Source organism: Sapajus apella, unplaced genomic scaffold (assembly GCF_009761245.1).
Source record: "Sapajus apella isolate SASKATOON/1434 unplaced genomic scaffold, GSC_monkey_1.0 scaffold66, whole genome shotgun sequence".
Taxonomy (NCBI): domain Eukaryota; kingdom Metazoa; phylum Chordata; class Mammalia; order Primates; family Cebidae; genus Sapajus; species Sapajus apella.
The window spans coordinates 5,235,059-5,259,918 of NW_022437006.1; the positions used below are offsets into that span (position 1 = coordinate 5,235,059).

General features: G+C 36.2%; 1 protein-coding gene across 1 annotated transcript in view; it reads left to right on the forward strand.

Moving 5' to 3' along the window:
- The first annotated feature begins 21,686 nt into the window (after positions 1-21,686).
- The window catches only part of PDZRN4 (PDZ domain containing ring finger 4), a 388,487-nt gene continuing 385,313 nt past the window's right edge, over positions 21,687-24,860 (forward strand). The window contains exon 1 of the mRNA XM_032248350.1: positions 21,687-22,931. Coding sequence (XP_032104241.1) covers positions 22,284-22,931 — 648 coding nt within the window. The 5' untranslated portion in view covers positions 21,687-22,283. The remainder of the gene's footprint in view (positions 22,932-24,860) is intronic.

Below are 24,860 nucleotides of genomic sequence, written 5' to 3' on the forward strand. Positions count from 1 at the left end.
CAGTGACACAATCTTGACACACTGCAACCTCCATCTTCTGGGTTCAAGCAATTCTCATGCCTCAGACTCCTGAATAGCTGGGATTACAGGTGACTAGCACCATGACTGGCTAATTTTTGTATTTTTAGTAGAGACTGGGTTTTACCATCTTGGCCAGGCTAGACTCAAACTCCTGACCTTAGGTGATCCACCCGCCTTGGCCTCCCAAAGTGCTGGGATTACAGGCATGAGCCACTACACCCAACCTACACTCATTATTTTTTAAATTACTCAACATTCTACCACTCAGTTAATTGTTGTTAAGTACAGATTTTATACATCCTTCCAGAGATCTTGCTATACGTAAGCATTTGTAACTTGTTTCTTTTACACTTAATATATTATTGATATTTAAAATATAAGCCACATCACAACTGTCTCCTGTTTATAACTGTGTAGTGGTTTCTATGTCAATTTTTGTTAGTTTTATTTGTATCAAAATAACATGTTCTTAATTTAAAAATAAAATACTGCTGTTAAGCTTATAGTTAATAACAGGAACCCTGTCACTCCATCATCCAATCTCATATCCTAGAAGCAATTCTTTTAATCTCTAGCTACTTTTTCTTACATCTCCTCTAAAGTTTAAATAAGGTATTTATCTAATATTCTTTAAGATATTATCTACTGACCTTCTAATATGTAATATATGAATTTAGTATTTTCACATTTCCCTTAATTTTTTTTTCTTTGATTTTTCTAAACTTTTTGGTTATGTTAATATTCAGAAATTAACTTATTATCATTTGCTAATGTAATTCATTGACGAATCAAGAGATACATATTTTCTTTCTTGTGTAACATCTTTTCTTCTGGAATTAACAATGTTTTAATTAGTTATCAATTATTCCCTAATTATCAATTCTTTCAAATGCTCAGACAATACTCTGAACCCCTCTGAACACTATATTCTGTGTGGCCACACATTAAATAATCTTTCCATTCCAGTTTGTTGTTGTTGTTTTCAATAAATATATTCCTGCTGGACTTCCAAATATACTGCTGTTTTCTAGGCCTACAACTCAGCTACTGACCTGAGATCTCCCTGGGCTCTTTTATGATGATTCCAGTTTTCTTTGCCCTCACATTTAATGTCCAAGTTGTTCTCTTTATTCACTCCCTCATTTCGGTGGACACATCCTGATAGTAGTTTCCCACGAATGTGTGTATGGAAAACAAATCCTTTGAGTGCCTGAAATGTCTTTATTCTACCTTCATATGTGTTTAATAATGTCTAGCTCTAGATTTCTAGCTCAGAAATAATTTTCCAACAGGATTTTGAAAGCATTACTCTATGGTCTTTAAGGTTCTGTTATTGTTGAGGAGTCTAAGGCCATGCTGATTCCCAATCCTATCTATGTAACCAGCTTTTATTCCCCACTCCCCAGGAGATTTTAGGGTTATTGCTTTGCCCATAGTTTCCAAAATTCCTTATGTATGATGTGCCTGGTGTTATTTTCCATTCATTGGTCATAAATTCAATGATCTCTTTTCATTTAGAGACTCACATGACTATAATACATGATAATTCTAAGAATTTTCTTGCATTATTTCTTAGAGAAGCCAGTCCTCTTCATTTTTTTCTTTCTGAAACTCTTACTTTATTGAAATATTTTACATTTAAATAAAATATCAATATTAATATTTAATCATATACTTTATTATGCTATTTTTATCACCTCATTACTTTATTATTATTAAATAAATTGACTCCAATTTTGATATTTGTCTTTAGCCACTATATGGTGTAATATATTTCACTGAAATTAAGGCATACTTTTCCTTTAACTATCTTGTCTTTTTAAAAATTTCTTTTCCAACTTTCCAAGTTAGCAAATTTGATTTGTGATTAATATGAGGGAACAAGTTAAACACAGGTTAACAGGGAGAATGAGTAATGTTTGCCTACTTACATAAATATTACAGCAAAACAAACTTATGATGCCCTAAGCTCTTTCAACATTGACAAGCTGCTGTGTTCTGACAAATTGAATTAGTCATCTATCATGCTACATCATGGTGTGGAAGAATTCCATGAAAATGTGCATTATTCACCTATGAAATACCAAACAGCCAGTCTTCTGTGTTCATGGCTGGCATTCAGCTGTATTTTTTAATAGGAGAAAAATAATTCTTTTTTTGAAGATGTTTTTCTCTATTATGATATGTCAAACTAGCACCAAAGCAATGATTTTTTTTTTTTTTGCTTTTGAAACAATAAGATTGGTGAGCACTTCCAGAATGTTCTAGATAACATGCAAACTCTCTCTCACGTTTTTAAAAAAATGGTTTATCTTTCCAAAAATTGCTGCCAATTTCTTTAAACAAATCTACTAATCCTGGTCTTTGTTCCAATTTCTCAAATAGCACCAATGACTTGATGATTATTAATCTGATATTAATTCTTATTTCATTCAAGCTCTCTTGATACTGTTAGCTATTCATTAGCTACTCAGTGAAGGAAATGAATAATCTTCTGGAATCACTCATTACTCCATCCTTGTCCTTTACTTTTGACCCTAAGTCTAGTTGCTCAAGTTTGTATGTATTCATAATTTAAATTGCCATTTGAAGGCTAAAACTACAAAATTCAAAATGACCTACATCATTTTTCATTGCACTAAGCTTTTGTGTCCTAAACAATTGATATGCTATACAGTTGCCTTTTTATGTGCTAGTTCAGCTGTGTATGGAAGCTAATTTGTAGGGACAAGGGAAACCACTGAAATGCTTTCCATTCCCACATTCCCTTTAAGGCAACCTTTCATGCAATGTTATCTTCTGACCAGGACAATTCACATAGTTCCATTTAGTCTCAGATCTCCTATACTATTCAGTTTTAGCCATTGAGCTTGGTTTTTGCTTTAAGCCTGCTTATTTTTTTACCCAATCGTATTGTAAATTTATGGCAAGCAGAGATTATATTCTCTACCATTATACCCCTAAGAGTATCCTTCACTGGGCAAGGGTAGGTACTCATTAAATACTGATTGAAAGCTTTGTAATCACATTGGTGGGATTTTCCCCATATTTTGGATTTAACTCAAACATCATTTAATACATATCCTTTTGTAGTAAAAAAAAAAAATTATAAACTAAGACTTTCTAATTGGGTTACTGGCCTTTAATTATGTTAACTGCCACTATTAAGTTGTGTTACTGATCCAAAGAAAATACTGACTGTTGGTTATTTTCTGGCTTGTGATTGATGGAATGTTGTTGAGTAACATTAGGTCATATTCTTTGTCAGAATGTGACTTGGAATTTGGCAGCTACACCATCAATTAGCAATATTGCTGATAACCTGTATTTTGTATAGCAAGTAATTTGTTTTTCCACAGTAGCTGGGAGAAGGAGAGAAGAAAATGATAGTTACTCATTGCCACAAGTAATCTGCAGTAAAAATAATACATTTAAAATATTCTTTAATGCTTTTTAAAAATCTCTGAAAATCTCTATGTGGTTTTATGTGTATGTACACATGGGCATGAGTATCTTGATAGGATTTCTGATCCAACATGATGTATTTATTTACTTTATTGCCCATTTTTAATCTAGCTTTTTGATGCTTCATCTCTTACCTAAATCTTTGAATCAGGGTCTAATACGCATGTTGCCATACCAAGGTTCTAGGAACTTTGACATTGCCAAGCCAAAGAGTTGCTCACTTTGCCTATTTTTGTTTCCCTTTTGTGAAATGCATTTTATTGAAGCAAACTCAGACTTCAGTGCTTTTACTTCACATTTTAAAGAAAGTGAAAAAGTATTTAATGTCTGGTAGGTGCTCTTCATAATTTTAAAAAATGGGCCCTAAATAATTTAGACCAAAATAATACATAGCTTGTTAGGTACTGATCTGATTTTAATTCTTCAGCCTTTGCTGTTCTCAAGTCCAGTTTTCAACTATTAATCTACCACTAACACAGACATCACAATCTTTCTGCTACACAGTTCTAGAAATATAATTACATTGACATTCTTAGGCACACATTAAATAACTTTTATGACTATCAACTAGTACAAAGCCATACTCTGCAATGTTGACTGACTAATATCACATCGTAATGAGGTAACCAAAAAATTTGGGAGGGAAAAACTATTTTTCAGTGTTCTAAGTAACATAATTAACATGTAGTCAATGATAAGAGTTGCCCAGTTTTGAATTAGACTATCAGAATCATGTACATTCACGGCATTAACGCAGTTAACCTTCCCCATGAAAATAAAAATATTATAGACTTCCACTTATTCAACCCACTTTTGTTTTTACCAAGACTAACAGTTTGTGTTCTAAAGAGTGTAAATAATACACCCCATGCCTCAAAAAGTGAATATATATATATATAATTAGGCAGGAAGAGCAATAAGCTTTTTTGAAAGAAACTAAAGCTGTTTGGGTAAGTCATAAACTCCAGTAGTTCTTAATGAAGGAGTCACTATTTTTAAAAGTTCTTGCTTTAGAATTTATGACCCAATTGATCAGGAAATGAATGATTAATTGCTTCAAGTCAGATTTACAAATCTAAGATGCTGTTATAATTCATTTAAGGTTTTTTTATGTATAAATTCACATATTTTATAAAGTTAAGAATTATTAATTTCCATTAACCTATACGTCTTTTTTTATGAACCTATACTTCTTAGTGTATACTAGCCAATTAATAACCATTGACCACCTATTCTGAGACTCTCCTTTATCAACGCCCGCCTCCTGCCATGCCTGCAGACCTGTGTGTATTTTTATTCATAATCAGGCATATATTCAATACATGGTAAGGCATATTCAGGCATATATGAATTTATGGACTATAAGTGCAGCTGCATTTTAATGTAATTTTCTTAAAAGTAAATTTTTCTAAACTACATCTGTGTTCAAATTCCAAATTATAGTTGTTCTAAACAGTTATGTGATAATGACAGTAATAAAATACATCTAACCTATAATATTTAAGAATGATGTGGGCACTTTTTCTGCATTTCTTTCCAAATGGGCCTTTTAGACAAGTACACCTATCTGTGGCTTAATAATTTTAATTTTTTCAAGAAAATTCTACTGCTAGGTGAAAATTGTTAAACAAAACAAAACAAAATTCCATGTATTCTAATGGGAAAAATTATTACATATCCCCCCATTCCACCCAAAGATATCCAGTTTTCATAGGTAGAAAAATGTTTGAATTGAATGAGGACAAGTTTATATATTTTAAAAGACTTGAAAGTAAATACATAATTATTTCACATAACAGTAAGGTAATACAGGTTTATTACATTAATCAAATAATATTTGATAGTGGGTTAAGGTTGGTAGAGTTAGTGAAGGAGGATGCAAAGGAATTAGTCTTTGGAAGATAATAGAAACTCAAGGAATGAGAATTGATCTTTGTATTTATCAACATGATGGTCATTGATGGCCTTGAAGAATTCCTATAAAGATTAATAAAGCGTTATTATCTCTTATTTATTTTTTCAAGACAGGGTGTGACTCTGCCATCCAGATTGGAGTGCAGTGGTACGATCACAGTTCACTGTAGCCTCAACCTCCAGGGCTGGCCTCCCACCTCAGCCTCCCAAGTATCTGCTGCTGCAGGCATGCACCACCACTCCTGGCTAATTTTTTGTATTTATTTATTTATTTACTTACTTACTTACTTATTGTAGAGAGGGGATTTCACCATACTGCCAAGATTGGTCTCAAACCCTTGGGTTTAAGTAATCTGCTCACCTTGGCCTTCCGCAGTGGTAGGATTACAAGTATGAGCCACCATGCTTGGCTTCTTTCTAGTATTTTATTTGTGGTAGATTGTAATTGTTCTTCTGGAGTATATTAGCCTAGTTATTCCAAAAAGAATAAACAAGATCTTTATTCCCTTTTTATTGTTTCAGCACCAATATTTAATTTTAAAAAGTCCCCTCCTTCTTTCGACTATTCTGCATCTCCTGTGTACCATGTTCACTTTTTAATATATAAAGTTAAATGATGTATATCATATCTGATCTCATAAAAGCTTTATAACAGAACGAGATAATTTATGGCGAAGAGGTAGTAAAGAGTAAGACAGATTCAGTTCAAATCCCAGCCTGAGTCCTCTTCAGGAATCCATATTATATTGCTAATAAATGAGTGTAAAATACTATTAGCTAATGTGATCTGACAGTAAATGTTCTCGTCTAGTGTAAGTGAGAAAAATATCTTAATGCATCAAGCACAGGACCAACACCTAATAAGTGAAGGATGGTATACATTCCCCAAACCCTTAAATTACCAGCCGTGAAACACTCATTTCATTTATAAGAAATGTTTAAAAATAATAAAATTCCTTTAAAAAATCTAATTCAGAATTTTAAAAAATTAGCATATTGACAACTTAACCAAGTTGTGGAAACATTTAACTAAAATTAAATCATAAACTCACTAAAGTGTTCTAGTTCTTTATTATAATGTATATATATATTTTTTTGTATTGACATATTGAAATGGTGTTTTTTTAAACTTTTATTTTTATTTTAAGTTCTGGGGTACATGTACAGGATGTGCAGGTTTTGTTACATAGATAGATAAATGTGTGCCATGCTAGTTTGCTGCCCCTACCAAACCATCACCTAGACATTTAACCCAGCATGCATTACCTATTTTTTCTGATACTCTCTTTCCCTTCACCTCACCCCCAACAGGCCCCAGTATGTGTTGTTTTCTTCCCTGTGTCCATGTGTTCTCATTGTTCAGTTCCCACTTATGAGCGAGAACATGCAGTGTTTGGTTTTCTGTTCTTTCGTTAGTTTGCAGAGGTTAATGGTTCCCAGCTCCATTCATGTCCCTGCAAAGAACATAATCTCATTTCTTTTTATGGCTGCATAGTATTCCATATATGTGCTGCATTTTCTTTATCCAGTCTATTGTTGACGGGCATTTGGGTTGAGTCCGTGTCTTTGATATTGTGAATAGTGCTGCAATGAACATACAGGTGGATGCATCTTTGTAATAGAATGATTTGTATTTCTTTTGAGTATATACTCAGTGATTGGATTGCTGCATCAAATGGTATTTCTGGTTCTAGATCTTTAAGGAATCACCATACCATCATCCACAATGGTTGAACTAATTTACATTCCCAACAATGTAAAACATTCCTATTTCTCCACAACCTCGCCAGTATCTGTTGACTTTTTCAAAATTGCCATTCTGACTGGCATGAGATGGTATCTCATTGTGGTTTTGATTTGCATTTCTTTAATGATCAGTGATGTGGAGTTTTTTTATGTTTGTTGGCCACATGAATGTCTTCTTTTGAGAAGTGTCTGTTCATATCCTTTGTCCACTTTTTAATGGGGTCATTTATATTGTAAATTTGTTTAAGTTCCTTATAGATTCTGGATATTAGACCTTTATCAGATGGATAGGTTGCAAAAATTTTCTCCCATGTTGTAGGTTGCCTGTTTGCTCTGGTGATAGTTATTTTGTTGTGCAGAAGCTCTTTAGTTTAATTAGATCCCATTTGTCAATTTTTGCTGCAATTGTTTTTGGTGACTTTATCATGAAATCTTTTCTTGTGCCTATGTCCTGAATGGTACTGCCTAGATTCCCTTCTAGGGTTTTTAAAGTTTTGGGTTTCACATTTAAGTCATTAATTCATCTTGAGTTAATTTTTGTCTAAGGTATGAGGAAGGGTCCAGTTTCAACATTCTGCAAATGGCTAGCCAATTTTCTCAGCACTGTTTATTAACTAGGGAATCCTTTCCCCATTGCTTGTTTTTGTCAGGGTTGTTGAAGATCAGATGTTTATAAATTTGCAATCTTATTTCTGAGTTCTCTACTCTGTTCCATTTGTCTATGTGTCTGTTTTTGTACCAGTACTATGCTGTTTTGGTTATTGTAGCCTTGCAGTATAGTTTGAAGTCAAGTAGTGTGATGCCTCCAGCTTTGTTCTTTTTCCTTAGGATTGTCTTGGCTATACAATCTCTTTTTGGGTTCCATATGAAATTTAAAGTAGTTTTTTTCTAATTCTGTGAAGAAAGTCAATGGTAGCTTGATGGAGATAGCATTGAATCTATAAATTACTTTGGGCTATATGGCCACTTATATGATATTGATGCTTGCTATCTATAAGTGTGGAATGTTTTTCCATTTCTTTGTGTCCTCTGATTTCCTTGAGTAGTGGTTTGTAGTTCTCCTTGAAGAGGTCCTTCACTTCCCTTGTTAGCTGTATTCCTAGGTGTTTTATTCTCTTTGTACCATTTGTGAATGGAAGTTCATTCATAATTTGTCTCTCTGCTTGCCTGTTGTTGGTGTATAGGAATGCTTGTGACTCTTGAACATTAATTTTGTATCCTAAGACTTTGCTGAAGTTGCTTATCAGCTTGAGAAGCTTTTGGGCTGAGATGATGGAGTTTTCTAGATACAGGATAATGACACTGCAAACAATGACAATTTGAATTGCCCTGATTTTATACTTCACACTTAAAATCATTTGTATTCAATTTCATTCAATAAACATTTAAAAAATTATTTAGCAAAAAAGTAAAAACTCCTATTGATAAGGCTATGATTTTCAGTCTCAGATTTTAATAATTAAAATCAAACACTATATCTCTTCACTTTTCTTCATTCTGGTATTCTACATCAGGTAGACATTTGAAATTCTGCTATCTGCTGTAACAGGGACATTGGTTTGATTTTCTTTATTTTGAGAAGCACTGAGTCATGGCACCAAAAAAAAAAAAAAAGCACTGTCACCTCCTTCTTTAAAACATTTTTACTATTTTAAAATTTGCACTGTTTATTTTTCTAAGCTATGTGGTTGATAAAACAGTAATGTACCAGTGGGTTATATAAAAATCTGAACATAGAAATTGTCTTCTGATAGGGTTGATGAGGTATGTGGTCTTCCTGATGCTCAAGAGGAAGGGCCTCTTTTTCTGTAAAGGGCCTCCAGATAGTAAGCATTTTTGGCCTTGAGGTCCAGATAGTCTCTGTTGTCATTGTAGTGGGAATAAGCCATAGACAATACATCAACAAATTGATGTAACTTTATTCCAATAAAACTTCATTGACAAAATAGATGGCAAGTCAGATTCAGCCCTTAGGTCATAGTTTGCCAACCCTTCTCTAGAGAACCAAATATGTGCTATGTTATGACTTTCTCAGTAGGCTATATTATTTTAATGACACATGCTTTTTTAATGTTAAGTTCAGAGCTGGAAGAAGAACATGGGAGTTTCTTCAAACTTATCTTCAAGGTACATGCTATGGGTTACTTCAGGAGTGTGACTCTGTGTTATTAAAAGTTATTTTGGATTCTTCAGAAGCTAAACCAATTCAAATGTGATTCAAGAAAAGTCTGCATACAAAGAATTCTATAGGTCATAGCAGCTAAGCCTTCACTTCACTATGAACCAGTGAAGTTCAGGTTTATAGCCTTTACAATTAGTATGTTTAATTTTAAATATTAACAGGCAGTACTTGTGATTTATTCAGCACAAGAGGTGTGTAGGGAGGGCAAGATGACATGTAAATTTCAAAATTGCTGAAATTATTTAGGAATGTCTGTGAGGATGATTATAAACATAATTTTAAAATAAAATTTTAGAAATGAGGAAAATAAATACCTGTCTCTTAAAAAGTAAATTATCATACTAAAATGTAAGAAGCAATGTCAAAAATAAAGGGTATGAGTATGGCCAGATATTATATATGAAAAATGTGAAAATAGATGCAAAGCCCATAGGTCATGGGAAGAGAGAAAAGGCTTAGTAAGTAAGGCAACAGAATGCATTTACAAGTAGATAATAATGATACTGATATTTTGATTTTATTATAATCAATTGTAGAAACTGAAGTATGATTTAATGGTGACAGAGTGTGTCACAGATCAGTGCACCCAACAAAGTAATCTTCTCCCTGAGAAAAAGGGGCTGGTAAAACCTGACTTCAAAAGATTTTCTGTTAAAAATTTACTTCAGACACAGTTATTAGATTAGGCTCTAAACTCAAGCTGTACACTGCCAACTGTAATATATACAGAACAGTTAAATTTGGAGACTTTATGAGTCCATGGACAGAAAGACTACACTATTAAAACTATTCTAGGGGATTACTTATCTGAATGCTAAGTACGTTAGTGTTTACCAAAAGAAGCAAAGAAACTCATATTTTAATATGAATCTTGAACCAATATCTTCCTCTGAAGTATTTCCATAATACATTCAGACATTTTGAATGATCTCAAGAACCGTTAACTTTGGTAAGTGTATATCTTCAATTTGTCAGTAGAAAAAGACCTATGGACATTTAGATGCCAAATCTAAGCCTTAACACCTACCCATAAAATGATTAGAGAACAGCCATAAACAGAACAGAATTTTTAGAGAAATAGTGCATATACTATGTAGTTTTATTCATATGTATTGATGTGGGTCAGATTTTAGGAAAATATTTTAAGTAAAATTCTCTCTATATCATTGGAATAATGGTTTATATATTGTATAGCATGATTAATAGAATAATCATTCACTTTATTATTTTGTACATTTTACATTTACAAATGCTGTACCATGAATTATGTTTGCCCTAGAGAAAATAACAAGAATTGTCATTTATTAAACAGCTTCTATGTCAAAAGAATAAGCACTATTTTATTATTCTTACCATAATATATGTGTATTAGTCATTATTTTACTCATTCTACAGGTAAAGAAATTAGTATTCAGAAAGGTTAAGTCATTTCCCACAAGAATTGTACAGCCTGTACATACAGAAACTAGGATTCAATTCAATTCAAGAACTGCATTAACTATAAAGCCTGGGTCTTTCACTGTTAACCTCAAAACAAGATGGTGTATGGCTATAAGAAAGACAGCATGCTTTAGGAGTTAGCAGCAAAGTCTTATAAGCCAGATGTCCAAGTATAAATTCCAGTTCTGCCACTAAGAACTCTGAAAACTTAGCATGTCACTCAAACTCTAAGTCTTAACTTCCTCATCTATAAGACAAACATAGTTGTGACATTAATAATATAATATCTCCTTTCTCGTGTTGTTTTGACTCATAAATGACTAAAACATATTTAAAGCTTAGGACAGTTTGTGGGATATTTCAGTCAGTTAATGATTTCCTATTATTTTTCCAAAGAGGATTTTACTTTTGTTCAGATATTCGCTCCTTTTCCTCAAAGCCCTGTTAACCCAAGGGAAGCTGAACATCATCCCCAACTTCACATGTGGTCCTGGTCCATCTGAGCCAATCAGCATAATTCTATGCCCCTTAGTGGTGAGTAGTTTCTGGGAAAACTTTAATAAGCAGCTATGGACAGTAACACTCAAGAAGATTTTTGCCAGGATTTTTCTAGAAAAGTTCTTTGTTTGCTTTTCTAGGAAGAACTACCTCCCTGACTGTTTGACATGTATGAGGAAACACAGAAGTCTGATAATGATTGGCAGCCATCCTTTAGCTATGAGGAAAACCAGCCTTATCAGCCAGCCAGGGCCATAGATGTTAAGGACCTGGGTCATTGAAGGCATCCTTCCACCTGCAAACACGAAGCCTGCTCTACCTCTAGACTCCAAACTATTAGTAAGGCCAATATGATTTCAATTTTGGGGGCCGTAAGTGAAAAGTTGTGTTCATAGAAACAGATCATGAATAAATGTTGTTCTTTTTCCCAGCTCTGAGATTTTAGAGATTAAGAGAATGAATTACTTCCACTTGAGGCGGAATTCAGGTGACAGAGGAAATCCTGCTCAATGTCAAAATGCTAAAGATTAAAAGTTTTCTAGGAAAGTTTGAATATATGAGAAAGATTGTTGGAAACAGAAGAGGGATTACATAAGAGGGTATTGTAAAAGAAGCCAAACATCAGATTAAAAACATAAGTATGTCAAAATATTTTTAAAAAGAAAAGAAAGACACATAGAAAGAGTTGGGGATGACAACTAATGCAAAGGGCTTAAAATGTAGTGGATGATTATGAACCTGATAGGAGAAAGGAACATGGAGCTAGGAAGTGGGGGAAGAGTACTTGAGTGGAATGGATCAGCCTTTCTATTCCAATCAGAAATGTGGTATGCGGTTGTGGGATGACTTTACAAATGAATACTTCAAGCATAACCTTAACTGTGAACCAAAATGGCACATAATTTAAGCTATTATATTTATTAAACATTAAACAAACATTCCCTGATGATTATATTGTGCTTATACACATGCATAGATATTGGCTGTCCATAAAAGTATATAATTTTAGCAATGCAAATATCAAATAAAGATAAATGCTATCACGAAACTGGTGAACAAGATTTGCAACATATACGAACTATTGTTTTGGGGACTTCAATAATCCAGATGGAAGAGTGGTTTCACTAGCTCTTGTTCAAAGTTCCATTGAATGGCACACTTTTCTCTCTAGGCTTGTAACAAGGAATGCATATCTATTTAATAGATCTGGTAAGACACATACAAAACAAAGACTCATTCTTTTATTTTCAAAACAATACAGTGATGGTTGATAATTGTTTTAAGATGCCTTTACAAAGAATAGCACGTGTACTTCTTTCTTCAACAAAGATAGAGGATCATAAAGAGAATTTATCAGTTATCCAAGCTGATAAGATTAGTATTCTTGATATACATGCTTATTATATATGTGTTATACATATACATATATAAAATCCATATATCAATTACAGAAAGACAGTTGTGATACAAAATAGGCCTATAGTCCCAGCACTTTGGGAGACCGAAGCTGGTGGATCACTTGAGGTCAGGAGTTTAAGACTGGCCTGGTCAACATGGTGAAACTCCATCTCTACCAAAAGTACAAAAATTAGCTGAGCACAGTGGCGCCCACCTTTAGTTCCAGCTACTTGGGAGGCTGAGGCACTAGAATTGCTTGAACCCAGGAGGCAGAGGTGGCAATGAGCCAAGATTGTACCACTGCACTCCACCCTAGGCAACAGAATGAGACTACATCTCGAAAAGATTTAAAAGAAAAAAGGAAGGAAGGGAGAGAGAGAAAGAAAGAGAAAAGAAAATAAAGGAGGATTTAAACAGTAAATTCCATGAAAAAATGACTACGATCAATAAACAAAAAACTAATAATTCTACTGATAAGCGCAAATTAAAATGACAATAATGACATTTCTTTTTGCTTTTTGAGGACAGGGAGAGGACATTTAATGTGGGATGTATATCTATACATTGCTACGTGTAATTTGATAATGTTTCTGGAATAAAGCAATGGGAGCAAATAGTTATGTAATACTTACTGTGTTTCAAGGTTCTATGTTACATTTATTAACTCATGGAGTCTCACAACAACCTGATCGGATAGATGTAATTTTTATTCTCATTTTATAGATGATAAAAAATTAAGTTAGGAAAAGGTTAAAGGATAACTAAATTAGCCAAGGCCACATAGCTAGATAGTGGCAAAGCTGTGATTTGAACCCAGGCAACCTGGCTTCATGCTGATTCTCATTCTAGTGATACATACCAAATTTTTTTTAAAAAGTAATAAAAACATCATTGTTCTAAGTGTCACTTATTGAAATTTATTCCAGCTCTATGTCTGATATGAAAACAAAAATATAAAAAATATAAAATAATTCTAATTGCAGTATTGTTTATAATATGCAAACACTAAAAGCAAACTAAATCTATTAATAATGGTTGCAGTTTTATAAAGATGATGCATCTATACAATGAATGACTAGCAAATAATTTAAATATATATTGTTGATTTAATAACTTGGAAAAGTGTTGAATTTATATGGTGAAGTGAAGAAAGACAAGCTACAAAACTGGGTGCATTGGTCTCCATTTGTTGAAAAATTCTACAGTCAGGCTGTATATATTGAATAATGTTTGTGGAAAATTATATAACAAATGTTAATGGTTGTTGTCTCTGGTGGATTATTTTTGATAAAACATATGTTGGTTTTATAATCAGAGAAAGCATAATAAAACAATTTTACTGCAAAAAAAAACAAAAAGAAAGGAAGAGGAAACTGATCAAGTTGGAGAATAAAAATGGCTACCAAATCCACCTTGGGTTGCTGAGAATTTCTTCATAGATAAGGGGTACATTTTGTATCAGTTCTTATTTTAGTAGATTTACATCTAAATTTTATTTATTGCAGTGACAACATGACAACATTCTTAATGCAAGTTATTTCTGAAGAAAACTTTTATTTATTTATTTTTTTGAGACAGGGTCTCCCTCTATTGCCAGGCTGGAGTGCAGTGACATGATCATGACTCACTGCAACCTCTGCCTCCTGGGCTTAGGTGATCTTCCCACCTCATCCTCCCAAGTTGCTGGGACTATGGGCATGCATGCCCATGCCAGGTTATTATTTATGTATTTGTACAGATGGGGTTTTGACGTGTTCCCCAGGCAGGTCTCAAACTCCTCTTTTCAAGCAATCTGCCCACCTTGGCCTCCCAAAGTGCTGAGATTACAGATGTGAGCCACCGCAGCCAGCCTACAGAAAAAAACTAAATTCTTATCATTTGAATAGCGCAATACTTTTAACTATCTTATAAATGTAAAACTTTGCAGTTAGTACTATTTATCAAATGTTAAAAAGAAACCTTCATGAATTTTTATTGTGTAATGACTTATGGATCATTTTCTAGTTTGATTCTTCTTCCATCTCACATGAGTTTGGATTGACTTTAAAGAAATCATTAAGCTTCAAACTGAGTTAGAGGTAAGAACAAGGGAACAGAGTAATTGGATTTACCACTCCTGGTAACTGTGATTTTTAATTACCTGACGGTTATTGATAACATAAAAATCTATATTAGGCACTTTCTTAATTATGGCAAACAGCATAAATTTGAATGAAGTACTTTCTGTTTAGTATAAAACTATGCAGAGAAATTACATTAAAGCTGAGAAACATATTTTAAACAATTAGTAATTACAAACAGCAAACAGCAAGAAACTTTTCTAGAAATTTTCTAAGCCTTCCCATTTACACAGGTTTAACTATATTTTTAGAAACGCTGGTGCACTCAGTACTCTAAGTACTACCTTGCTTTAGGTTGAGAGTGGGAAGACATATGTTCTTTGTAATGGGGGACAGGTATTGCTTTACACTAATAAATGATAAGTTCTACTGTAATATATAATCATTATATAATATATAATCATTTTATACTATAGTTGTAAGTAGTAATTGAAGCATTCAAAACAGTATAAACATTTTATTTTATTCTTTTGAGATTTCTGGGAGGGAAGATGATACAGATGTCAATGATTTCATTTTATAGTTGAGATTATACTGAAATTAAATAATTTATGTCAAATCTATGGCATGGCAGGATGAATCATGGCAAAAAGCATCTCTTTGTTTCTTAGACATCATTCTAAGCCACAGAGTTTTCATGTGGAGTTTCCAATATCCGTTATTTTAAAAAATTATATTTTCATGTGAAAAAATGTTAATATATAATATTAATTTTGTATAGATTTCCTTTGAGTTTGGATAAATGAGCAAACAAGTGGCTTCAGAAACTGAAAGAAATACTGATAGTAAATGAGATCAGTGACATTTTTCCTGGTTTTTCTTCAAACCTTACTTACATTGGTTTTAGGTTATGGTTTCCACATCACTGTAATAAAAAATAAAAATTTTAAAATTATTTTTAATAAAAGTAAATACTTTTTAAAGAAAATACAAAATACAATAATAATACAGTAATGTTTATTTCACTAATAATTTGTTTCATTTCACTAAGCAACAAGCTGACTTAATGAGCTCACGTCTCAAAATTCTGCGAAAATCACTGAAATTTTGCAGAAACATCCAGAAAAATATGTTACGGAAATTTTTTTTGGTCTTTTTTTTTTAATTAAATTAAATTTTTTTAAAATTGCATTTTAGGTTTTGGGGTACATGTGAAGAACATGCAAGATTGTTGCATATGTGCACACATGGCAGTGTGATTTGCTGCCTTTCTCCCCATCACCTATATCTGGTATTTCTCCCCATGCTATCTCTTCCCAACTCTCCACCCCCTGCTGTCCCTCCCCTATTTCCCCCCAACACACCCCAGTGTGAGATGCTCCCCTCCCTGTGTCCATGTGTTCTCATTGTTCAACACCCACTTATAAATGAGAACATGCAGTGTTTGGTTTTCTGTTCTTGTGTCAGTTTGCTGAGAATGATGGTTTCCAGGTTTATCCATGTCCCTACAAAGGACACAAACTCATTTTTTATGGCTGCATAGTATTCCATGGTGTATATGTGCCACATTCCCTGCCCAGTCTATCATCGATGGGCATTTGGGTTGGTTCCAGGTCTTTGCTATTGTAAACTGTGCTGCAATGAACATTTGTGTGCATGTGTCCTTATAGTAGAACGATTTATAATCCTTTGGATATATGCCCAGTAATGGGATTGCTGTGTCAAATGGAATTTCTATTTCTAGGTCCTTGAGGAATCGCCACAAAAACCTCACAAAAACGAGCAATGGGGAAAGGATTCCCTGTTTAATAAATGGTGTTGGGAAAACTGGCTAGCCATGTGCAGAAAGCAGAAACTGGATCCCTTCCTGACACCTTACACTAAAATTAACTCCAGATGGATTAAAGACTTAAACATAAGACCTAATACCATAAAAACCCTAGAAGAAAATCTAGACAAAACCATTCAGGACATAGGCATAGGCAAGGACTTCATGACCAAAACACCAAAAGCATTGGCAACAAAAGCCAAAATAGACAAATGGGAACCAATCAAACTCCACAGCTTCTGCACAGCAGAAGAAACAGTCATTAGAGTGAATCAGCAACCAACAGAATGGGAAAAATTTTTTGCAATCTACCCATCTGACAAAGGGCTAATATCCAGAATCTACAAAGAACTAAAACAGATTTACAAGAAAAAAACAAGCCCATTCAAAAGTGGAAAAAGGACATGAACAGACACATTAGGGAAAATTTTTATTGAACTAAGCACAAAGTAAGAGTTTGACCAAAATATACAGGGGTTTATTAAGACAAAATTTAAGGATCATACACAATTGGTTTATTACATAGAAAACTTTCAGCTATTTAAGACCAGTTATATGGAACAAAATGGTCTGAAATAGCCATATTGGTATTACATAGAACAGTTAATAAAATCAAAATTGCCATTTGCATAAATTACTCAAAGGCCTCTAATAAACATGACCTTGGAACTTCCCTCAGCAGAGAAAGCAAAACAAAGAGAGAGCTTTTAAACAATGGAGTAGAATGAATGCAATTATTACAGTGTCCATTTATACAACATGTTTGATAGTGCATTTTTTTCTAAAATAAACCCATGGCACATGTAAGAAAAACAAGCCAAAACAATGTAGTGTTTAAGAGTACGAATCCTTTAGTGAGGCTGATCTTGGTTTAAGCCTAAGATCTGCCACTTATGATTTGTGTGAGCTTGGTCAAGTTGTGGGAACAATAATAGTACCTACCCAAAATGGTCATTGGGAGATTTGAATGAGATTATATGTGTAAAGAATGTAGAGCTGTGGCTGTCACATAGTGAGAGTTATTACACGTTAGCTCTTGTGGTTGTTTATTATACCATCCCTTTTTGTCAGTGACTGTGACCATAAGATAAAACACAAAACTAAGGTTAACTAAATGCAGAATTTAATCTGTTTTTCTCTATAAACCATCTCTCACCATAGTCCCCTCTCAAATAGAATAATAGTACCCTTCCTAATGTCTGGGTGACTTTAGAAGAATCAGTCTGTAATCTAATTGAAAGTTGCTATAATTTTAATTTAATACCTCATATTAATTTGATTTTCTTCAAATTCCTCATTCTGCTGTGTCTGATAATTCATTCCTGCAGAAACTGCACAATTACTGTAAATCACTTACTCGATTTTGATGTACATAATATTGTCATTCATATCACTTTATTCATCTTAAAGATGGCATTCTGTACTGTCACAATACCCCTTCTAACTACGTTTTGCCAAAGATGACAGGAAAGCAAGATTATAGCAAACAGCTCCTAATGGATTACATGTCAACAGATAGGAATTATAAGAATTGATACTGCTCTATGTTTTCTGGATTTAACTGATTCTGTACTATTCCAAGTAAAACGTTATCCAAAATGTATCACTTCTCTAACATGATATGTTATCAGCCTACTCTGATTTAAAATATATATATCTGCCTTATTTTTAATGAACTTTCAACTAACTCAACTTCAAAGTATCTTTTATTGTTCTTACCAAGTTTGGAATTTTTCAATACTGTCAAAGTGACCTTGTTGTTATCTCATACATTATGAATATAGTTATTTATGCTACTAGGTGCAAATCTGATCCTAGATTCTGATGCAATAATTATCAAGATAAGAACAAGTATGTCTGTTAACTTCAACACAAATGAGCGTATTCCACAGGAGCTATTTTGACCTGAAGTGGCTGAGTACGTTTGCCTCAGATACTAGAGTAATTTTATATATTTACAGCTTACATTTAAAGCACTTGGGATAATTATAGAAATAGTACTAATTTATGATAAATGAACTGGGAGTCAAGAAAAGAAATACATAGATAATGAAATTTTCTTTATGAGAAAGTTCATATTATAGAGAATTGAAAAACTATGGTTATATTAAAAGTACTAACGTATTCTATATTAACATATATAAAATAAATGGTTTAAGGTCTTATTCTTTGAAAAATTTCCACAACTTTTCCAACTTTCTGGCCCTCAATTAAGTGCATGAAATATAAAAAAAAAGAGTATCAAATGAGTTGGTTTTAACAAAGCATTGTCTGTGCATGAGGTGAAAAATTTTCTCTCTCCCATTTTACCTCTCCAATCATCATTTTTGAGTCTTAGAATAAAGCACTTTATTTTAGATCTTTTAGCATTTGACTCCACAACCAGTAACTCTTAGATTCATCCTTGGAAGTAGTCATGACTCAGAGCTGGGTTGGAACCCTGCCTCTTCTCACTGGAAACACCCAAGGCACATCCCGGTTTCATTACTGAGCTAGGAATTGGCCCAAAATAACAGATTAAAGCAAAAGCTAGTTACTAAGCTGAAAATACCTAACCAACTACTGATTGCTTAAAGATATTTATTTATTTTTCTTGAGACAAAGTTTCCCTCTTGCTGCCCAGGTGGGAGTGCAATGACATGATCTCGGGTCACTGCAACCTCTGCCTCCCAGGTTCAAGTGATTCTCCCGCCTCAGCCTCCTGAGTAGCTGGGATTACAGGCACCTGCCACCATGCCTGGCTAATTTATATATGTATTTTTAGTAGACATATGGTTTTACCATGTTGGCCAAGCTGGTTTCCAACTCCTAACTTCAAGTGATCTGCCTGCTTCAGCCTCCCAAAGTGCTGCCTTTTTAAAGATAATTTGAATCAAGCCATGGTTCCAGGCTTGGAAATAAGCTAAGTGAACTTGTAGCTCAGTTGGCAAAGTACATCCTTAGGTCCAGGGTGAATGAAAGCTTATGAGAAATGTAATAGGCTTGGTTTTGGCTGTGAGCAACACAGCTACAAGTCGGCTTTGCCCAACAAGAAGACAGTGGCTTTCTTTTCAGCTCTTTTTAGCCCCCAGTGTTAGTATTCAGCCTGCAATTTTCACTATCCAGAGATGTTTAAAAGATAGAAAATCATGATCAGTGAAAACATAAGGGTATGTCCAAGCTAAAGATGCAAGATATTAATTTGTCTAACTTGCCAAAAGATATTTAAATATTACTGGGTCTGTTTCGCTGAAATATTTGTGTATCTTTTAAACTCATTTCAAGTACTTTCTTTGTTTACCCAAGTTAATTACTTTCATTTAATTATGCTCCATGTTTCTAACTCACTCAAGCTTTTCAGTGATATTACAGTTTTCCTGATATATAGAATAATATTTTATAGTCTGGGAAGTGAAACGAGACTATCTGGCTCAACTGATGTCACAGACTTATGCAACAATGTTTTCAGACGGCAAAAGTTTATGAGGTTCACTTAGGTGTGTCCATTCCCTTAGAGTTCAATTCTTGTCACGTTCTTTCCTTATACTTAGCTCTTTTGGAAGTGCTCTGGCTTTTATTTTATTAGGTAAAATATTTTCCTAAGTTCTGTTTGGCCTACTTCATTACTCAGCTTCACTTTACATGTCCTCAGTTTTGAACTTGTTATTCTCTGTGGACAAAGTTTTTGATATCTGCTTTTCTTTAATAATAAAAATGTTATGCATCCTGGAATTACTCATACCATTATTTACTCATGTTCCTTACTTTTGTTATAGGAATTACATGGGCAGACCAAGGACATCATACGACCATTTTTTTTTCAAGTAACTGAAGTCTCATGGTCCTAACAGTCTGTTGTCTCAACAGAATATTTTTGGATTCCATCTGTTCTCTCTCTTTTTAAAAATGCTCTCAGTGTCATTGTGTTTATTATAGAACCAATAAATATCAAGCTATAGCTATAACCATATATGCACAGTTATAACTATAACCGTTTAGAGCTGTAGTTAGAACTTTTTCTATAGCTAAAAACATGGAATAGATCTCTCCTGCCCAGAAGTATTTGATAAATTCTAGAAGAGTCATCTCCAGTTTATGTAATTCATAAAAATATGTTCATATTGTTTATGTTAAATGATTTATTTATTCAGAAATTTATTGTTTGCGTATTTATTTGTAGAAAGGCAGGTCAAAAGGGGGAAATTTGGAACATAGTGGCAAATGTTACTTTATCACACATAAATCTATAAGTATTAAATGAGAAAGACAGCATCTTATTTTGACAAAGAGTTTAAAGGCATATCAATCATCTAGCACACCAATCCTCACTGGTTATTGAACAACAAACAAAATCTCACCTTTCAAACAGAAAGAAGACTCAGAAGGTTATCATCCTCTATTATTAGCCTTTGCTAATTCTTCAGTTAGCTCCAAGGAGTTAAAAGACAAAGTCTGGAGCTTTTATCATCAATTCCAGCTGATGCCATTTGGTGTCATATGGAAGTACGAGCTTTCCAGGAACAAGGCTCAATTGGCAGCAAGGAATCATCAATGATTAATTTATAAAACCCACCCAAGCATCTGGTAGCAGCTTCAGGATAATGGCAGCAAATTATATGCAGCCAGGTGACAGGTCCCTTTGCATTCCTAAAGTTCAGAAGATGGTAAAGGAAGCGGGATAAAGGCTTGGAATGACGCCCTACTGCGTGTTTTCAGGACAGCTTGTCATGCTGCATAATACGAAGAGTCAAACTAGGAGAGGAGGCAATTTTGATCCAAAGGGTTCATTCAGGATAAGTAGAAGGAAAAAGCCACTAATATTTTATTTATGTTATTTCACTGCTTTCTTTCATCATCTTTCCCTTTAATTTTCCCTTCCAGCTTCCCAAATGATCACATTCCCGTTCCTAGTAGTAACATGCCCATGGAAGTAGATGGAAGCTGTGACAACTGAACCTGGAGTCAAACTCAGAATCCCAGCTTCCTCAGCAGGAGGCCTTGCATGGCTGTTCAGCGGCTCCCTGAGAAGGCAGAGTCCCGAGGTGGGCACCTGGTTTTCCCCCATCTTTGCTGCTAGGTCAAAGATCCGCGCTTTTCTAACTCACCTGATTTCTGAATCATGGTTTGAGAAGCCTGGCTCTGTGGATTTCCTAGTGTTATTTTCCTAATAATGATTTCCTAAGGTCACAGCTTCCTTGTAGTTGATTGATATGAAAGAACAAACGTGCTTCTATTTCAAACATATTGGAGATAGACTCGACGCCGCGCCATGAGCATTCAGCGGAAAACCAGACGGACAAAGATTCTGCTCTCCCGAAGCTTACATTGCGGTGGATTTAAAAAGTTGTTTCTCAACATTTCGCCCTGTACCTATCACCAGCTCTGCTCAGGGCGAGGCGCCTTGATGCTTGAAGTTCACTGTTCAGGCAAAGGAGAACACTGTGTCTCCAAGGACCATTGTAAGCTGGCGGCCAAAATTTGAAAGAACATAAATCTCAGGGCAGCAGCGGAAGACGCTGGGGCCTCTGGAGGTGACTTCCATTAGCGTCAGTACTGGCGAAGTCAGGGGACCTAGCCGGAGCCTGAAAACTTTAAGTCAAACAAACTGAGATCACACCTCCCACCCACCACCTCCCTCCGACTAGCCACTACCGCCGCCCCGAGACCGCTGCCCCGGGGTGGCCAGGGGAGGGCAGTGGGGGTCGGAGAAGACAGACTCTGCTTTCGCTCCGCTTTCTCCCCCACTCCTAACATGGGCTTTGCCCTGGAGCGCTTCGCAGAAGCCGTGGACCCGGCTTTCGAGTGCAAGCTGTGCGGCCAGGTGCTGGAAGAGCCGCTGTGCACGCCGTGCGGACACGTCTTCTGCGCCAGCTGCCTGCTGCCCTGGGCTGTGCGGCGGCGCCGGTGCCCGCTACAGTGCCAGCCCCTGGCGCCCCGCGAGCTGTACCGGGTGCTGCCGCTGCGCAGCCTCATCCAGCAGCTGCGCGTCCAGTGTGACTACCGCCCCCGCGGCTGCGGCCATTCTGTCCGGCTGCAAGAGCTGGAGGCGCACGTCGAACACTGCGACTTCCGACCTGCCCGAAGCCTCTGCAGCCGCGGGGGCTGCGCTTCGGGGCCGGACAGTAGGGAGGTGCCGGCGAGGAAGGGCTGCGGGCCGGCACCAGGGGCCGGCTGGGGCGGGGGCGCACGCGGGGGGCCGCCGGGCGGCCTCTGTGGCCGCGGGCGGGGACCCAGGCCTCGGGTCCTCGCCTGGAGGCGGCGCGAGAAGGCGCTGCTGGCGCAGCTGTGGGAGCTACAGGGCGAGGTGCAGCTCACTGCGCGCAGGTACCAGGAGAAGTTCACTCAATACATGGCTCACATCCGCAACTTCGTCGGGGACCTGGGTGGCGGCAACCGCAGGGTAAGCAAAGGGGGGTGGGTGCCGCGGCATGGTCGATTTGGGTGGGAAGAGGAACAGTTCTCTGTGACACTTCAGGATTCCTTTGGAATGGGGCATCCTTTCTTACTATACAGCAGGAAGCACCCACGCCCTAATCATACTTTCCTGTCATTATCTTGCGAATGGATTGGCGTTGAAGTTAAGGATTGTCCCCTTTCTGCTTATATTACGACTGGAAAGAGTTAAACAGATTGGATTCTAACTTTCCCCTAGGAAAGTGGAATTGGGAAAACTCATTTTCCATCCAGACTCTTGTTCTACATCTTTTACGTTCCTGCCCACTGTCTCTGCCTATTTTTTGAAACTTTGTCCTGTGCCTGAAGCAAATACGAGAAAGAAAGCAAAGACTTCCCCCTGCCCAGACTTTCTTCTTCCGTGGCCGTCAGCATCCCCGCGGCTCCTGGCAGCGGCACACACGGGAGCGGTGTCACCGCTGGTGACATTTGCCCTGCCACTGCCTGCATCCACTGCCTTCTGATAAACTGGGGACTGTGAGGCGTGGTGGGACCAGGACAGCCTCAGGAGTTGAGAGACTGAGAGACGGGGTTTCTTAGACCTGCAGAGTTCTTTTCATCATCCTGACTTTCCGTAAATAAGCCTTCCTTGCCTCAGGATCTAATTATCGGTGTGGAGAGAGAAAGGTGCGGGGGTGGGGTGGGGGGTTGTGTGTGCGACCTGTAAAGTCCAGTTCGAGAGCTTTCATCTGTGGTCAGACCCGCCCTGAGAGCCCCCGACAGCGGCTGTTTCCCTTCTTTGTCGAAGCTGCTGGCCCCGAACTGCACCCCTGGACCGCCCGCATTCAGACCGAATAAACAAGCCTCTTTGCAGCACCCCGTGTGAAGAAGCTTGTTTATAAAGCTGTTACTTCTCTCCTGGAGGACTTCTGCACAGTGTTTGACATTGTTGGTCGCTGCCATGGTGAGCAGGGATTTAGCAGAATTTGCGCTCCATTCAAGGAGCTGTTTTCATTCTTCAGCACTCCCGGGGAGGAGCAATCCAGAAAGATTCCCTTTTGGGACTGGCTGCTCCACACTGCCTCCAACTCAGGCACTGAGTTTAGAAGCGCCGACTTAAACCTAAAAGAGAAAATTGAAGTGAGAGGGACTAAAGTGTTTCTACCTTGATGAATGGACGGACACTGTGTACTAAAAGACTTGTTTCAAGGGTTCTTTCTTTAGCGCATACATGCATACACATATATGCATATATACAGGTAAATTTACAAAATGGGAGGACCCAGGGAAAAGCACAGATAGAAGCTTTGCATTACCAGTCCAGGTTTCAAGGTCGGAGGAAACCAGTGATTGAAGGAAAGGAGCAATGGCAAGAATAATATGACAGAAAAGCCCATGCAGCAAGTCAAGCTACCTACGATCCTGAGAAGTGAGAAAACTGTCCATGATTTGCAGATTAGCCAAAACCTCTGTGCTTCCTCAGAAATGTTTTTCTACTACCGGTAGGGGCTGCTGTGTGCACTGCCTGGGAAAAGCTCCTGGGAAAATATCGTGATGCTAATAGTAGTGATGATAATGCTTATGGAATGTTATTCAGAAATAATTTCTAAGTAAAAGTTAATAACATCTATAACCATGAATAAAATCCACCTAGTCCAGCACTAATTCATCCTATGTTTAAGTTAGTCTTTATTAATAAACATTGCAGATGTAATTCCTATTTGTTTTACGATTATTTGGCCAGCCCAAAAAAAAAAAAAATACTACTTTACCTAGCACAAATTCTCTTTTCTTATTCTGCAGGAGTTATGCAAAACCAAGTAGGAATATTATTTAAAATTAGGACTACAGTAGCCTAATAGATCCTGCATTACAACAGCAACATGAATATTATTTACAAATAGTTAAGTGTTTTTAAATTCTGTAAGACTTTACA